Source organism: Lepus europaeus, chromosome 10 (assembly GCF_033115175.1).
Source record: "Lepus europaeus isolate LE1 chromosome 10, mLepTim1.pri, whole genome shotgun sequence".
Lineage (NCBI taxonomy): Eukaryota > Metazoa > Chordata > Mammalia > Lagomorpha > Leporidae > Lepus > Lepus europaeus.
The window spans coordinates 78,122,629-78,137,064 of NC_084836.1; the positions used below are offsets into that span (position 1 = coordinate 78,122,629).

The 14,436-nt window shown below is 50.7% G+C and overlaps 1 protein-coding gene across 1 annotated transcript in view; it reads left to right on the plus strand.

Moving 5' to 3' along the window:
• Positions 1 to 3,625: 3,625 nt before the first annotated feature.
• NAPB (NSF attachment protein beta) overlaps positions 3,626 to 14,436 on the plus strand; it is a 41,923-nt gene continuing 31,112 nt past the window's right edge. The window contains exon 1 of the mRNA XM_062203786.1: positions 3,626 to 3,767. Coding sequence (XP_062059770.1) covers positions 3,670 to 3,767 — 98 coding nt within the window. The 5' untranslated portion in view covers positions 3,626 to 3,669. The remainder of the gene's footprint in view (positions 3,768 to 14,436) is intronic.

The window sequence follows — 14,436 nt, forward strand, 5'->3', positions numbered from 1 at the left end:
ACTCACACGTGGAGGACATTTATTTTACTATGTGTTAAGATTTTGCATGAAGAACCTTCTGGAATGGAATCCTTTGTTCCAGTCATCTAAAGCCCTGCACATTGCTCTAGAAAGTGGCTCAGCCCTGTCTGGGGGTCTCTGAGCTACTCATGCCGACAGAGGCAGAACCCAGGCTGAGAGGTCCCAGGAGGAGGCAGGTCCCTGGGGCTGCAGGCTTGCTCCTCGGCCTAGGGTATCCAACTTCACAAGCCGGTGAGGGGCCAGGCTGGGCATTGAGTCCTTCTAACTAACTGCGGTCATTTTCAACACTCACAAATGTTTTGTTCCCACCCAGGAGCTGGCATCTTATTCTCCTCCCTTTGAAGATGAGTGAGGCTTAGAAGGCGCTTCAGGGAAGCAAGAGGGAGGTTTTAGAACTTTCGAGGCAGGATTATAAATGGTGAACCCACTGTGCGTGGTGCTCCTGCCACTCTCGGAACCAGTGCAGGTGGCCACACCTTTTAATCCCCAGGGGTGGATTTTTGACCCAGCCTCTCTCAGAGCTGAATGCTCTCAATGACCCTGTGGTGTGCATGGCCTCTAGTGCTGGGTGGGTGGACACTTCCCCTCTCAGTCCAGTCTCCTGGGTGTTGCTTTAGCAGGCGTGACCATATGGGCACCTCCATCCCATCCCCGTGAGAAGCCAGCAGTTCATCTGATTCTGCCTCAATTAGGGTGTGGCTCCTCCTCCCCATCTCAAAATTGCCTGAAGCCTTTCTCTCTCTCTCTCTCTCTTTTTTTTTTTTTTAAGATTTTATTTATTTATTTGAGAAGCAGAGTTACAGACAGAGAGAGGGACAGAGAGAAAGATCTTCCACCCGCTGGTTCACTCCTCAAATGGCCACAACGGCTGGAGCTGGGTCGATCTGAAGCCAGGAGCCAGGAGCATCTTCCGGGTCTCCCACGTGGGTGCAGGGGCCCAAGGACTTGGGCCATCTTCTACTGCTTTCCCAGGCCAGGGAGCTGGATAGGAAGTGGAGCAGCCGGGACTCGAACCGGCACCCATATCGGATGCCAGCACTGCAGGCAGAGGCTTAGCCTACTTCATCACATCCCTTCCTGCTTTTCTTACAAGTGCACAGAGCTGCTGAAAGGTGAGGTGTGCATGAGCCAGTTTTTTTTTTTTTCCTTTTTTTATTTATTTTTTTTTTGACAGGCAGAGTGGATAGTGAGAGAGACAGAGAGAAAGGTCTTCCTTTTTGCCGTTGGTTCACCCTCCAATGGCCGCTGAGGTTGGCGCACCGCGCTGATCTGAAGCCAGGAGCCAGGTGCTTCCTCCTGGTCTCCCATGCGGGTGCAGGGCCCAAGGACTTGGGCCATCCTCCACTGCCTTCCCGGGCCATAGCAGAGAGCTGGCCTGGAAGAGGGGCAACCGGGATAGAATCTGGCGCCCCAACCAGGACTAAAACCCGGTGTGCCGGCGCCGCAAGGCGGAGGATTATCCTATTAAGCCATGGCACTGGCCTCATGAGCCAGTTTTGTTCACTAGGACTTAGGCAACGATGGAAATGTTCCACATCTGTGCATCCTAATATGACAGCTGCATATGGCTATGGAGTACCTGAAATGTAGCTAATGCGACTGAGAAATGGAATCTCAGATTTTATTTAACTTAAATGTAAATGGCCACGTGTGGCAAGTGGCCCCATCCTGGATGGCGCAAGTACAGGTGGTGGATCCGAGACAGCTAGTACTGGAAGTGCATCCAGTCCTCCCCAGGCCCATGCCAAGGCTGGCTTCCCTGCCCATTTCCCTGCTGCTTTGATACCGTATCTGTCCCTCGTGTCACAGTCCTCATTTGCGAGGTCTACCTGTCCTCCTTCCCCTCACCCAGCCCCGGGGAGCAGAAAACACCTGCCCTATACAGCACTTAAGATTTGAAGCTTTTCTCCCACTTTGGGGTGAACCAGGGGGAGGACACACAAGTTTCCCACACGAAAGAAGAGACTGAAGGAAAGACCTAGAAGCAACTGAGAAGGTCACCATCTGGGGCCAGCACTGTGGCGCAGCAGGTTAATGCCCTGGCCTGCAGTGCCGGCATCTCATATGGGCGCTGGTTCAAGGTCTGGCTGCTCCACTTCCAATCCAGCTCTCTGCTATGGTCTGGGAAAGCAGTAGAAGATGGCCCAAGTCCTTGGGCCCCTGCACCCACATGAGAGACCTGGAAGAAGCTCCTGGCTCCTGGCTTTGGATCAGCACAGCTCCGGCCGTTGTGGTCAATTGGGGAGTGAACCATCGGATGGAAGAAGACCTCTCTCTCTTTCTGGCTCTCCTCTCTCTGTGTAACTCTAACTTTCAAATAAAAATAAATAATTTAAAAAAAAGATGACTAAAGAAAAATTGTGTTAAAAAAAAAAAAGGAATGCCACCACTGACATTCCATTGCGGGTTCTAGCTTAGAGGAAGTGGTCCATTCCAGCTGTCTGCACATCTGGGAACCTAGAACTGTTGTGTGCTTCAGAAAAGATGTACTTCAGAAATAAAGAACAAATAGAGCTCTTTTACAGAAGTGCAGGCTCTCGCCCCTGTTTCCAGGAGATATTGATACCAAAAATCCAATAGCCCACAGGTCATCAATTCTTTCCCTTAGCATCTGCATTGAGCCAGGGGCTTGGAATGGTTTGAATCAACACCTTGATGCACTGAGGTGCTGTGAGCTGGCTCCACTCGCCGCTCTGCTATTCCAGCCTGCATTTTGCTCACAACTGTCACAAGTTCTTCTTTGGCACGCTCTATTTGCTTCATCACCTCCTGCTTTAGCATTGCCAAGCATAACCGGTCTAGACATTGTATTAGAAAACAGCTCCCTCTGGGACAAGCCTGGAAGGCGCTGGCACACGACCGCATCCGTCTATGGATGCTTCTTTGCGGAGGTTATACATCCTCCTGGCCGGCCGGGATTTTGTCCCAGAAGCCGGGACGGACAAGCTGGCCCCATGGCTGACATTCATAGACTACAACTGATCCAGAAAGTAGACTGTGCACATACTGCGCATTTGCAAGCTCATTTATAACCCAGGAAGAAAGGGCCAAGAAAGTGGCTCGCAGTTTGCAGTTTGGGGAGACAAAAATAACTGAATGTATGCAGAGAGGACATTCCTGAAAACCCTGCCCTTAGAGACAGAAACGGCTCTTTGGGTCGGCTGCTCCTTCCTTGGTGGGCGGGTTGGGGTCGCCACGTGTTGCTGGGATCGCTTTCTGGGGCTACATCAAGCTCCCCACTGCAGAATTTGCCAGGTGGACAGCTCCAGCGCCTTATTCCCTGTGCCTTCGTCCACCCCATTGCCTTGGTAGTCGTTGTTGAACGTATTTTCCGTAATTCTTCAATGGAAGCCACCCGGCTAGTCCCCTCGACCTGAGGGTCACCCCTCCTGCTCCGCAGCCCCAGGCGGCAACGTTTCTCACGCCTTGCCCCTACCGGGCCCGCCCTGAGGCTTTCTGGGAATTGTAGTTGACGTCGCGCTCATCGCCCCCTCCCCGGCCTCTTCGGCGGGCCACGGACTACAAGTCCCGAAAGGTCCCGCGCGCGCCGCGCCTGCGCGTCCCCACGCGAGGGAAGACGGAGCTTCCCTGGTGCGTCGTAGGCTCGGCGGCGGCGGCGGCGGTAGCGGCGGCCGTGGCGCGGCAGACATGGACAACGCGGGGAAGGAGCGAGAGGCGGTGCAGCTGATGGCGGAGGCCGAGAAGCGAGTCAAGGCCTCCCACTCCTTCCTCCGAGGGCTGTTTGGGTGAGCGCCCGACCTCGCGTGTCCTGAGTTGGGGTGTGTGTGTTGGGGGGGTGTCTCCTTACCAGGCCCCCTCCGTCTCTGGTTGTTCCCCTAGAGTCCCCCCACAGAGCTCTTGGGCCTCCCGAAACACGCTTGGAGTCCTCCAGAGAGGCTGTAGGGCCCCCAGCGCCCCTCCTCTGGATCCCCCAGGACGCCCTCTCCAGAGCCCCCTGCCTTGGGCCCACAGCGCCTCCCTGGACTCCTCAGATGGCCCCTGGACCCTCGGCGCCCGCACGCCCTCCAGCGAGCCTGTAGGGCCCCCCCAGACCCTCACTCTGGATCCCGCCCCCTCCCTAGAGCCCCCTCTCCACGACCCCTGGACTCCCGCTCGCCCCCCAGAGCCCGCAGCACACCCCTCTGAAATCTCCAGACCGCTCCCGGGAGGGCGAGCCCGCGTGGCCCCGGACTCCCAGGGGGAGTGGGGTGGGAGTGTGGGGTGGGGGGCGCGCCTGTCCGGGAACCCCGGCCCGGGCCTGGGGTCGGGAGCGTCCCCCGGGCCGGCGTGCGCGCCCAGCAGACATTTAGCCCGTACTCTTTGGGTAAGGAAATGCATCATAGTATTTTTCTTTCGCCAGAGATTGATTTAAAGCCGGTGTCTTTTGGGAACCCCGATAATAGCCTGTCATTCTAACAGGCTCTCCTGGGGCAGGTGTTTGGATTCGGATCTCTCAGAAGCAGAGCCAGCGCTCGGACAGCCTGGGAGGAATCCTGGGGCTGTTGATTACGCGAATGATTCAGCTGTTTAGGATGGGAGAGAGAGGCAGAGATGCCGGGTGGGGTGTGCGCTTTTGTTTTGTTTTGTTTTGTTTTTCCTTTTGAAAGTGGAAAAGCCGCAGCTGCCCCCAAGAGCAGGCCCCTGCAACCTTGCGTTGTTGGGCGTGGTTTTCTGTAGACATGCAGCTAAAACACGTATTTCAGAAAACACAGGTCAGGAGCTCGTGGCTGGTGTTGCCAGCCTCCTGCTTTGGCTCTAAGTTGTTTTACCACTGTTGATGCATCTCCAGGATGCGCCTAAGGGCTGCTCCGGGCAGTGATAACATCTGTCATTGCACCTGGTGCCGGGTGAGTGATCTGAATGTCCCCACTGCATGTTTCCCAGGGAGACTGTCATGGAGCAGAGGAAACAGGGTGGCAGCCCCTGACACCTGCCTCTGGGACCCAGGCATTTTCTTGTTTTTAGGGAGCTAGGCCCAATCTTGATCCAGTAATCCTAAAAGGATTTTTGAAGAACCTCTTTTTTAAGGTCTGACAGGCCATACAAGACTTTCTCTCTCTTAAGATTTACTTAATAATTTGAAAGGCAGAGTAATAGATCTTCTGTCTACTGGTTCACACCCCAGATAACCAGGCTGAATCCAGGAACTCCATCCAGGTCTCCTGTGTGGGTGGCAGGGTCCCGAGGGCTTGGACCATCTTTGCTGCCTTCCCAGGCCATTAGCAGGGAGCTGGATTGGAAGCACAGCCCAGATGGCTGGCACTCCAATAGGGGATGCCAGGGCCATAGGCAGTAGCTTAACCCACTGAACCACAGTGCCAGCTGAAGACGACTTTGGTCTTCAGCTTTCACACGTGGTTTGGACGGAAGTCGTGCTATCCTAGGACTAACCTGGGTACTAAACACATATATTGTCCTCGCCTTGTTCTCCATGCCTTAGTTTCCTCTGCTGTAAAGGGGCAGGAGTGGGCATTTAGATAGGCCTGTGTCCTCACCTCAGAGGACTTGGGTCCCCGCTGTAGCTCCTGGCTCCTGCTCTCAGCTAACGCAGACTCTCCCCGGCATTAGTGATGCCTCAGGTCACTGGGCTCCTACCTCCCACATTGAGGGATTTGTGCCCAGCTCCCAGCTTTGACTGCTGGCCCAGCTGTTGCGTGCATTTCGTAAGTGGACCAGTGAGTGAGAACTCGTTCCATCAGTCTGTCTCTTGGCCTCTCAAAAGACATTTTAAACAATATGATAGTAGAACGTCTCATAATTTGTGAGGGCTCAGTGATTTCGTTTGTGAACCAGACTGTCGATCAAAATGGCCAAGTCTGGTTTTTGTATCCAGGGAACAAAGGAGCCAGACAGATGAAGTGGCTTTTCTAGGATTTTTGGGGCCAAGGCCTTTTGGGCTGGATCATTGGTCTTTTAATGAGATCGAATGGCTGGCAGAGCTTCTAGCCAGTTGAAGTGCCCTGTGTTACTTGCCATGAGGACTCTGACGTTTTTGGCCATACTTGGCTCCAGGGAAGCTTCACAGAAGAAGGCTCTGTGTTCTGTGGGTTTTAATATTATAGAATTGTGTATAGTTTCCCTGAGAATTACGGTGGGAAGACTGGGCCTTTGTATGAGCTTTGGATGTCTAGACCTCCTGCACCTGTTACCTTTCCAGAGTGGAAGGCAAGCTGTTCCTCACAGCCTGTCTCTTCCTTAGCTCTGTAGTCCATCTGTATTCAGACTCCTGACTCCTGAATTGACAAAGCACAAAATTAACAAGACACACGTGCCAACCTGGAACGTGCTCATTTTTAGCAGGTGACCAGCTAGTGCTTTCAAGGGGACAGATGGCTGCTGCATGGAGATTGTGGCGCCATCCAGAGGTACTCCGCATCCTGCGGGTGTTGCACATCGCATACCTGCCCCGTGTCCTGACTGCAGGTCACAGCCCCTCTGGAGTTCACGTCTCCATCACTCAGAGCTACCCACCCTGATTTTGTGGCACTAATAAACTCAGCATGGCTCTTGTGTATTTGTGGCTTTGGTAAAATTAGATGAAAGGACGTGTGTGTATCCATGAGAGAGGGTCTGCTGTTTATTCTGCAGATGTATAGGACACAGGCCTCCTGCCTTGGCTGCACCCTAGGCAAGATATCAGTGCTGTTCCCCATGACATTCTCCCCCTGTGACCAAAGATGAAGGCAAGGCTGGTTGGAACTGCTGTTCCTGGTGCTCTTTCTGCTTGACCCCCGGTTAAACAGCGAGGTGTTCTTGTAGCTGTGGAACCAGGTTAAGTGGTACATTTTGGGAAGAGCCTAATGTGGTAAAAGTGCTACCAAAAGAATTGTTCCGTCATTTCATTCACTGCCATGGAGTTTTGTAGTTCATTGCAAACTCTAATGTAGAATCTTCATGAACTGCTACAGTGATCCTAAAACTGGCCTGAGATGGACAGTCGGGTGGTTTTGCATTGAGAAGGCCTCTCAATATCCTCTCAGTCTTAGTGCTAGGAGACCACAGGTTGGGGATAAACTGCACAGTGTAGATCGGAGAAAGTGGTGCCTGAGACTGACGGCGGAAGGCTGGGTGTTGAGCGTGGAGGTTAAAATGCCCTTGTCCCACATGGGTGTGCCTGGCTTTGACTCCTGACTTCCGCTTTTGCTGCTGTAGACGCTGGCGAGCCTTGGTAATGGCTCCAGTAATTGGATCTCTGTGACCCTCCTGGGAGACCTGGATTGAGTTCCTGGCTCCCAGCCACAGCCACCTCCGTTCCAGTGAGGAAACCAGTGCATGGTAGCGCTCTGTCTTCTTGAAAATTTTTAAAAACACATGGTGCTCATTAACAGTGGAAAAAAAAAAAAAAACACAAAAACACTGGCCGTGGGAAGATGTTTCTGATGGTAAATGCTGTCTTCCCTTGCATTTCAGCATTCTTAAATATCTTAGGAAAGAGCTATAAATCTGGCTGTGTGTACGTAATTTTTTTCCTTTTTTAAAAAAATTATTTTATTTATATGAAAGGCTTAGCAACAAGAACAGATCAATCTTCTATCCTCTGGTTGACCCCCTAAATGCTGCAGCAACTGGGTTGGATGAGGCTGAAGCCAGGAACCAGTAATTCCACCAGTTCTCCTTTATGGATGGCAGGAACCCAAGCACTTGAGCCATCTTCTGCTGTCTCCCAGGGTGTGCGTTAGCAGGAAGATGATTTGGAAGTGGAAGCAAGACTTGAACCCAGGCACAAGTCTAATGGGATGTAGGTATCCCAAGTGGCAGCTTAACCCACTACACCACAATGCCTAACCTTCAATGTAAATTTAATGAAAGGTCCTAATGGATTATCTTCAGATATAAATCTATAATTTTTAGCTATTTGTGAAAATAGAGATTTTTTTTTCCCAATTTTTAACTATTTATTTATTTGGAAACTAGAACATCAGAGAGGGAAATCTTCCATCTGCTTGTTCACTCTCCAAATGCCTGCAACAGCCAGGCCGGGCCAGGCCAGACCATATCCAGGATTCAGGAGCCAGGAACTCCATCCTAGTCTCCCACATGGGTGGTAGGGGCCCAAAGCACTGCTGCCTTCCCAGGTGTATTAGCGGGAAGCTGAATTGGAAGCAGAGTAGCTGGAACTTGACCCAGAACTCTGATATGGGATGGTGGCTTCATAAGCAGTGGCTTAACCCCCTGTACCACAGTACTGACTCCCCCTTTTTTTTTTTTTTCCCCAATTTCATTTTGTTTGAAATGCAGAGAAATACAGAGTCAGAGGTCTTCCATCACTCCCCAAATGCATCCAACGGCCAGGGCTGGGCCAGGCCAAAGCCAGGAGCCTGGCACTCAATCCATGTCTCCCACATGGTGGCAGAGACCCAAGCAGTTAAGCCATTACCTGTGCCTCCGAGGGTGTGGATCGGAAGCAGAGGAGCCAGGACAGAATCCAGGCACTCTGGTATGGAATGTGGATGTCTCAAGTGACAACTGCTGCACCAGAACCCCACTCCATACGAAATTCTTAAGCACTGTAGGGTGTTGGTCATCATATTCTTCACTCAGCCTTCATTTCAACAAATACTTGAATGTGTTTTAAGTTTTGCCAGGTGTGGGGCCATGTGATAGCTTTGGTAAAGCACTTGGGGTCTTCAGTTACAGTTGATTTCAAATATAGACTATTTGAAATATAGACTTTTTTAAAAAAAGATTTATTTTCTTACTGGGGGTGGGGAGAGAACAGAGAGGAATCTTCCATCTGCTGGTTCATTCCCCAGATGGCACAACGGCCGGGGCTGGGCCTGGCCAAAGCCAGGAGCCAGGAGCTTCTCCTGAGTCTCCCATGTGGGTGCAGGGGCCCAAGCACTTGGGCCATCCTCCACTGATTTTCCCAGGCCATTAGCAAGGAACTGCATTGGTAGTAGAGCAGCCAGGGATGCCTGCATCACAGGCAGCAACTTTACCCACTACACCACAATGCCAGCCTCTAGACTATACTTTTTTTTTTTTGACAGGCAGAGTGGACAGTAGAGAGAGACAGAGAGAAAGGTCTTCCTTTTGCCGTTGGTTCACCCTCCAATGGCCGCCGCGGTAGCGCGCTGCGGCCGGCGCACCGCGCTGATCTGATGGCAGGAGCAGGTGCTTCTCCTGGTCTCCCATGGGGTGCAGGGCCCAAGGACTTGGGCCATCCTCCACTGCACTCCCTGGCCACAGCAGAGAGCTGGCCTGGAAGAGGGGCAACCGGGACAGGATCGGTGCCCCGACCGGGACTAGAACCCGGTGTGCCGGCGCCGCAAGGCGGAGGATTAGCCTAGTGAGCCGCGGCGCCGGCCTAGACTATACTTTTTAAAAAAATCATTAATCTTGTGGCCGGTGCCATGCTCACTTGGTTAATCCTCCGCCTGCGGTGCAGGCATCCCATATAGATGCCGGGTTCTAGTCCCGGCTGCCCCTCTTCCAGTCTAGCTCTCTCCTGTGGCCCAGGAAGGCAGTGGAGGATGGCCCAAGTGCTTGGGCCCCTGCACCCCATAGGAGACCAGGAGGAAGCACCTGGCTCCTAGCTTTGGATCAGTGCTGTGCGCTGGCCATAGCAGCCTTTTGGGGAGTGAACCAACAGAAGGAAGACCTTTCTCTCTGTCTCTCTCTCTCTCACTGTCTAACTCTGTCTGATAAAAAAGAAAAATCATTAATCTTATATTTACTTAGGTATAGGAGATGCACATAGTTATGTACATTTAAAATTCTCATTTTATTTGAAACACAGAGAGACCGAGAGATCTCTTATCCTGTAGATTTACTCTCCAAATGCCTGCAACACCTGAGGTTGGCCAGGCTGAAGCCATAAGCCAGGAACTTATTCGCGGTCTCCCATGTGGGCGGCAGGGACTCAAGTACTTGAGTCACCACGTGCTACCTCCCAGAATGCATGCCAGCAAGAAGGAGTGGAGCCACGACTCAAACCCCGGCTCTCCAGTATGAGATATGGACACATCAGCTGCCAAGCCAGCTGCCCACCCTGGATAATTACGTATGCGGAGATGAAGTGTAGCCTCTAGCTCACTCACTTCCTTGGTGACATAGCCAAAATCAGTCTTAGAACTTCCGTACCTTTAACTTTGCAGTGGGCAAAGAGACAGAGTGGACTTTTCAGATTTGTGAGGGTTGAATGAGGGGTCAGGTGCTTAGTCTGCTGCGCTGAGGTATGTCACTGTCAATGGAAATCGTGTTTTCTGATTTTGGGTCGTGACATAGTCGGGTGTCAGATGATAAGCTATTCCTGGGGAGCCACCGTCTGTCTGCAGTGTTAGAGTGTTCTCCATGCATTCTCATGTTCCTGTGGGGTCTGTGACGGGTAGCATTGCTTGGGAGATGCAGGCTGGACCATGGTGTCCTGTTTGTGGCTGTGGCCCTGCACCTCAGCCAGCTCACAGCATGGGGCAGTCACTTGGTAAGTATTGGTAGGGAAGGTGAATATGCTAGTAATGACACAACAAATGCTGATTTTTTTTTCTTTTATCCCTGTCTATTTTCCAAAAGCATAGATATGCCAGGTAAAGGGACTTTTCTGTCTCTTTCTTCTGTGTTTTATTTAAATATTTGTCTATTATTATCTTAAAGCTTAAAACCTTTTCACATATTTCCCTGGCTCTGTGAGTAATGGATGTGAGCCCAGAGGGTGCAGCCAGCCAGGATGCAGGAGCCTGGCCTGGGAGTCTGTCCTCCTAGTCTCACGGCACCTTCTCGCGACACTGGTGAAATCGGGAAAGCTTTTGTGCCTCCAAAGGATGTGCGGTGACTGACACAGGTCATGATGGAGACGCTTACCCTTTCTGTACTTAAATGGAACTTAATGTAAATATTGATTAAACTCCAGCAAATTAATGGGTCAGCACGCTCCTGGATTAAAGCACAGCTTCTCTTCATGGTTGGAAAGTATGTCAGTTCCTGTTTGCCGAGGGCATTTCAACAGGGATTGCCGTTGTGTTGTGGACGCTTTTCCTGTCTGGATAGAGTCAGTATACCTTCAGTGCTAAACATCCTCATGCTGAGCTGTCGTTGTATTTCTGGAATAAATCCCTTTGGATTGTAATTCTGTAATGGCTCCTATTATTTAGAATGGGTTTATTTACAGTTCTTTTGTGTATCTGTCAGATTGAAGTATTGAGGTTCTATATGCTTCATCATTTCTTTTCCCCTGGCCAGGGGTGGGGAACCTTTTTTCCGCCAAGGGCCATGTGGATATTTGTAACATCATTCACAGGCTATACAAAGTTATCAACTTAAAAATTAGCCTGCTGTATAGATTGATTGGATTTCCAGTCCCTCGTATGGTTGCTGTTTTCACTGTTGTGTTTGTATGGATCCAAATATTCATGGCCGTGAATTTTCCTTTAAAAAATTGCTCTATTTGTATCCCATGGATCCTTGATTTATAATGTTATTTCAGTTTGTTCAGAGGTTTTTTTCCCCCTGTGGAAGGACTTTTGTGTACATTATTACTAATTTCTGGTTTTACTGCATTACGGTCAGAGGAATCTACTGCATTTGTGTTAGCCACCTGTGTGTGATTGTTGTTTACAAGCAGTTCATGCGCACCTTGGAAGAAGGCGGCTGATCTATGAGGGCTGGATGATTGTTGATTAAATTGTCTGAGTCTTTGGTGTCTGTTTATTTCTGTCCACTTAACTGTCTTTGGGCTGACCATGGATTAATGTCTCCTCTCAGGGTATTTCTCTTGTGTCTCACAGCTTTTGCTTTATAAAGGTGTCTCCTGTGTTTGGGTACATAGACATTCACAACTAATAGAATTTCTTTATCTCATTGAAAGCCTTTGAACCCAAATTCTACTTGGTTTGATTCCAGATTATAGTCCCTGCCTCCCTGTTTGCACTTGCCTGCTTCGGGGCTATGTTATGTAATAAGCCGGGCGTACTCTGCCCGTGGCCGCGTGCCCGGCGCTGCCTGGCTCCCCCGCCTCTCTGAGCTGGTCCTGGCCACGTGCCGGACTTTGATGAGGAATGAGTGCAAGGGATGCATCCGTCCCCACAGAGGGGCGGCGATGTTGTTGTGGGGTTTGGATTTTTTTCTTTTCTTTCTTCTGTAAGAAAAATAAGATGCCATTCCAGAGCTTCCAGAACAGTGGGCAAGGAGACCTGGAGAAGGAATGAGCACTGTGCATGAGAGAGGTGCTGTGGTTTTTGTGACAAATCTAAGGTCTGCTTGACACACATGTGACGCTTCTGACCACCTGTTTACGGTAGGCCTTTCAGAGTAACCTGTTTTAGGTGTGTGTCTCCTACTCTGGAGTTGGCTTTTGTTCGGTGAGCAGATGTGAAAACGACAGGTACTGTACACTTACTGTAGGCAGTATTTCAGTTGCTGCTTTTCTCACGTGCTCTCCTTTTTAATTTGGGGAGGTTTGTGTTTCGATCCATTTGACTTTTAGGCACCCATTTGTTGGCTCTGAAAGACACCCATTACCCATGTGACTATTAGTGGGCCTGTCTCACTTCCTATCTTGTCCAGGCTGCAGTTCTATTTAATGATGTTGAGCTGTTTGTCAGACATAAAAATGTGGCTGTATTTCTGCCCTTGCTGTGGTTTCCAGCTGTAGAGCTGTAGTAAAACGGCTCAGTTGTTTCTGACCTGGGAGCAAGTGTCGTGTCCCTGAGTTCTGGCAGTCTCAGTGGTACTTGATGGATGGCTATGCACCGCGACTCACACTTTGTTATTCTTTGAGTTCCCTGAAAGATGGCATTCCCCTGTCTGCTTGGCTTTGTAGGCTACTGGTGGAGTGTCATGCTCCCGGATTGTGTTAGTTTTGTTTGTAATTTTGTCTTTTTCTTGGACACCCAGAGGTTTCCTTTGTGAAGTCTGGTAGTGGTCCTGGGGTGTATTCTGCAGTAGACGAGTCTGAGTCCGTTTTCCCAGGACACGGGAAGCCTGTGAAGTATTGAAATCCAGGTCTCGGATCAGATGTTGCGAGTTAAGCCGCTGCGCCGGGCACCCACTTCAGGATTAGAGTGCCTGATTTGAGTCTTGGCTCCCTTGCTTCTGATCCAGTTTCTTGCTAAGGCACATCCTGGGAAAGAGCAGATGAAGGCTCAAGTCCGTGGGTCCCTGTCACCCACATAGGAGACCCAGGTGGAGCTCCTGGCCCCTGGCTTTGGCTTGGCTGAGCCCTGGCTGTTATGGGCATTTGAGAAATGAACCAGTAGATGGACAGTGTCTCTGTTAATCTGCCTTTCAAACGATAAAAATGAACAAGTAAATGTTTAAAAATAAAATCAGGCCTTTGGTTTCTAGAAAACGTTCCAAGATTCTGGTTGTGCATACCACGTTTTATTGGATTCATTTTCCTCCCCTTTCAGGGCCTCCACTTTCACGGATGGCTCTTGGCCCACCCTTTCTGTCACTTCTCTACTCCTTTCCCCCTTGTTTCCTTTGCATTCTCGTGGCTGTTTTCAGTTTTCTTCTCCATATTAGTAGAATCTGTTCTCCCTTAAGCTATATTAAGTGAGGATTTCATTTCTGAGATGGGTTTTGTCTTTTTCTTCCCCTCTAGGGTTTTTTTTAAAGATTTATTTTTTATTTATTTGAAAGGCAGAGTTAGAGATCTTCTATCTGCTGATTCATTCTCCAAATGGCCGCAGCAGTCGGGGCTGTGCCAGACTAAAGCCAGGAGCCAGGAGCTTCTTCTTGTTTCCCATAAGGATGCAGGGGCCCAAGCATTTGGGCCATCTGCTGCTGCTTTCCTAGGCTCAATAACAGGGAGCTGGATTGAAGTGGAGCAGCTGGATCTCGAACCAGCACCCATATGGGATGCTGGTGCTGCAGGTAGTAACTTTACCTGCTGTTGCCACAACACTGGCCCCTCCTTTTGGAATTTGAAAGGAGTTCACCCTCTTGTTGTACACCTCTCTTCTCAGTTCTTAAAGTTCTGCAAGTGTTTTGCAGGATTTAAGTCACGTGAAATCAGGACCTCCTCTGCCTTGCCGTGTTTCAGGTGTACTTTGTCCCAGTTTCATTCTCACGCCTATGTGGTAGCCTTGCATGGGCATGGCCACCCTTGACTGTTCAGTTAGAGCGTCTGGAGTGTCCTTAGAACAGTTGCAGTGCAGCGTCTGTGGTGAATGGCGCTGTGGAGGGTGGGTGGGGTCCCGAGCTGGCTGCAGTTCTGTGGTGCTCCTGTGTCTGAGGGAAGACTGTGGATTTACTGCCACCACTTGCCAGGCTTCCTTAAAGCCACCTCCCCTTTCCCAGAAGCCATGTCCTCTGGAGATGCCTTGGTGGCCAGCCCCCTCCCCCTAGTCCCTGGCTGTGGTGTCCCTGCGCCTGCTTCCCATCCTGGTGGGGCCCTTGCTCTCTGGCTGCCATGCTCAGCCCTATGGCGAGACCTCGTCCACATGCTTGCCTCCTCCTGGCTTCCAGCAGGAGCTG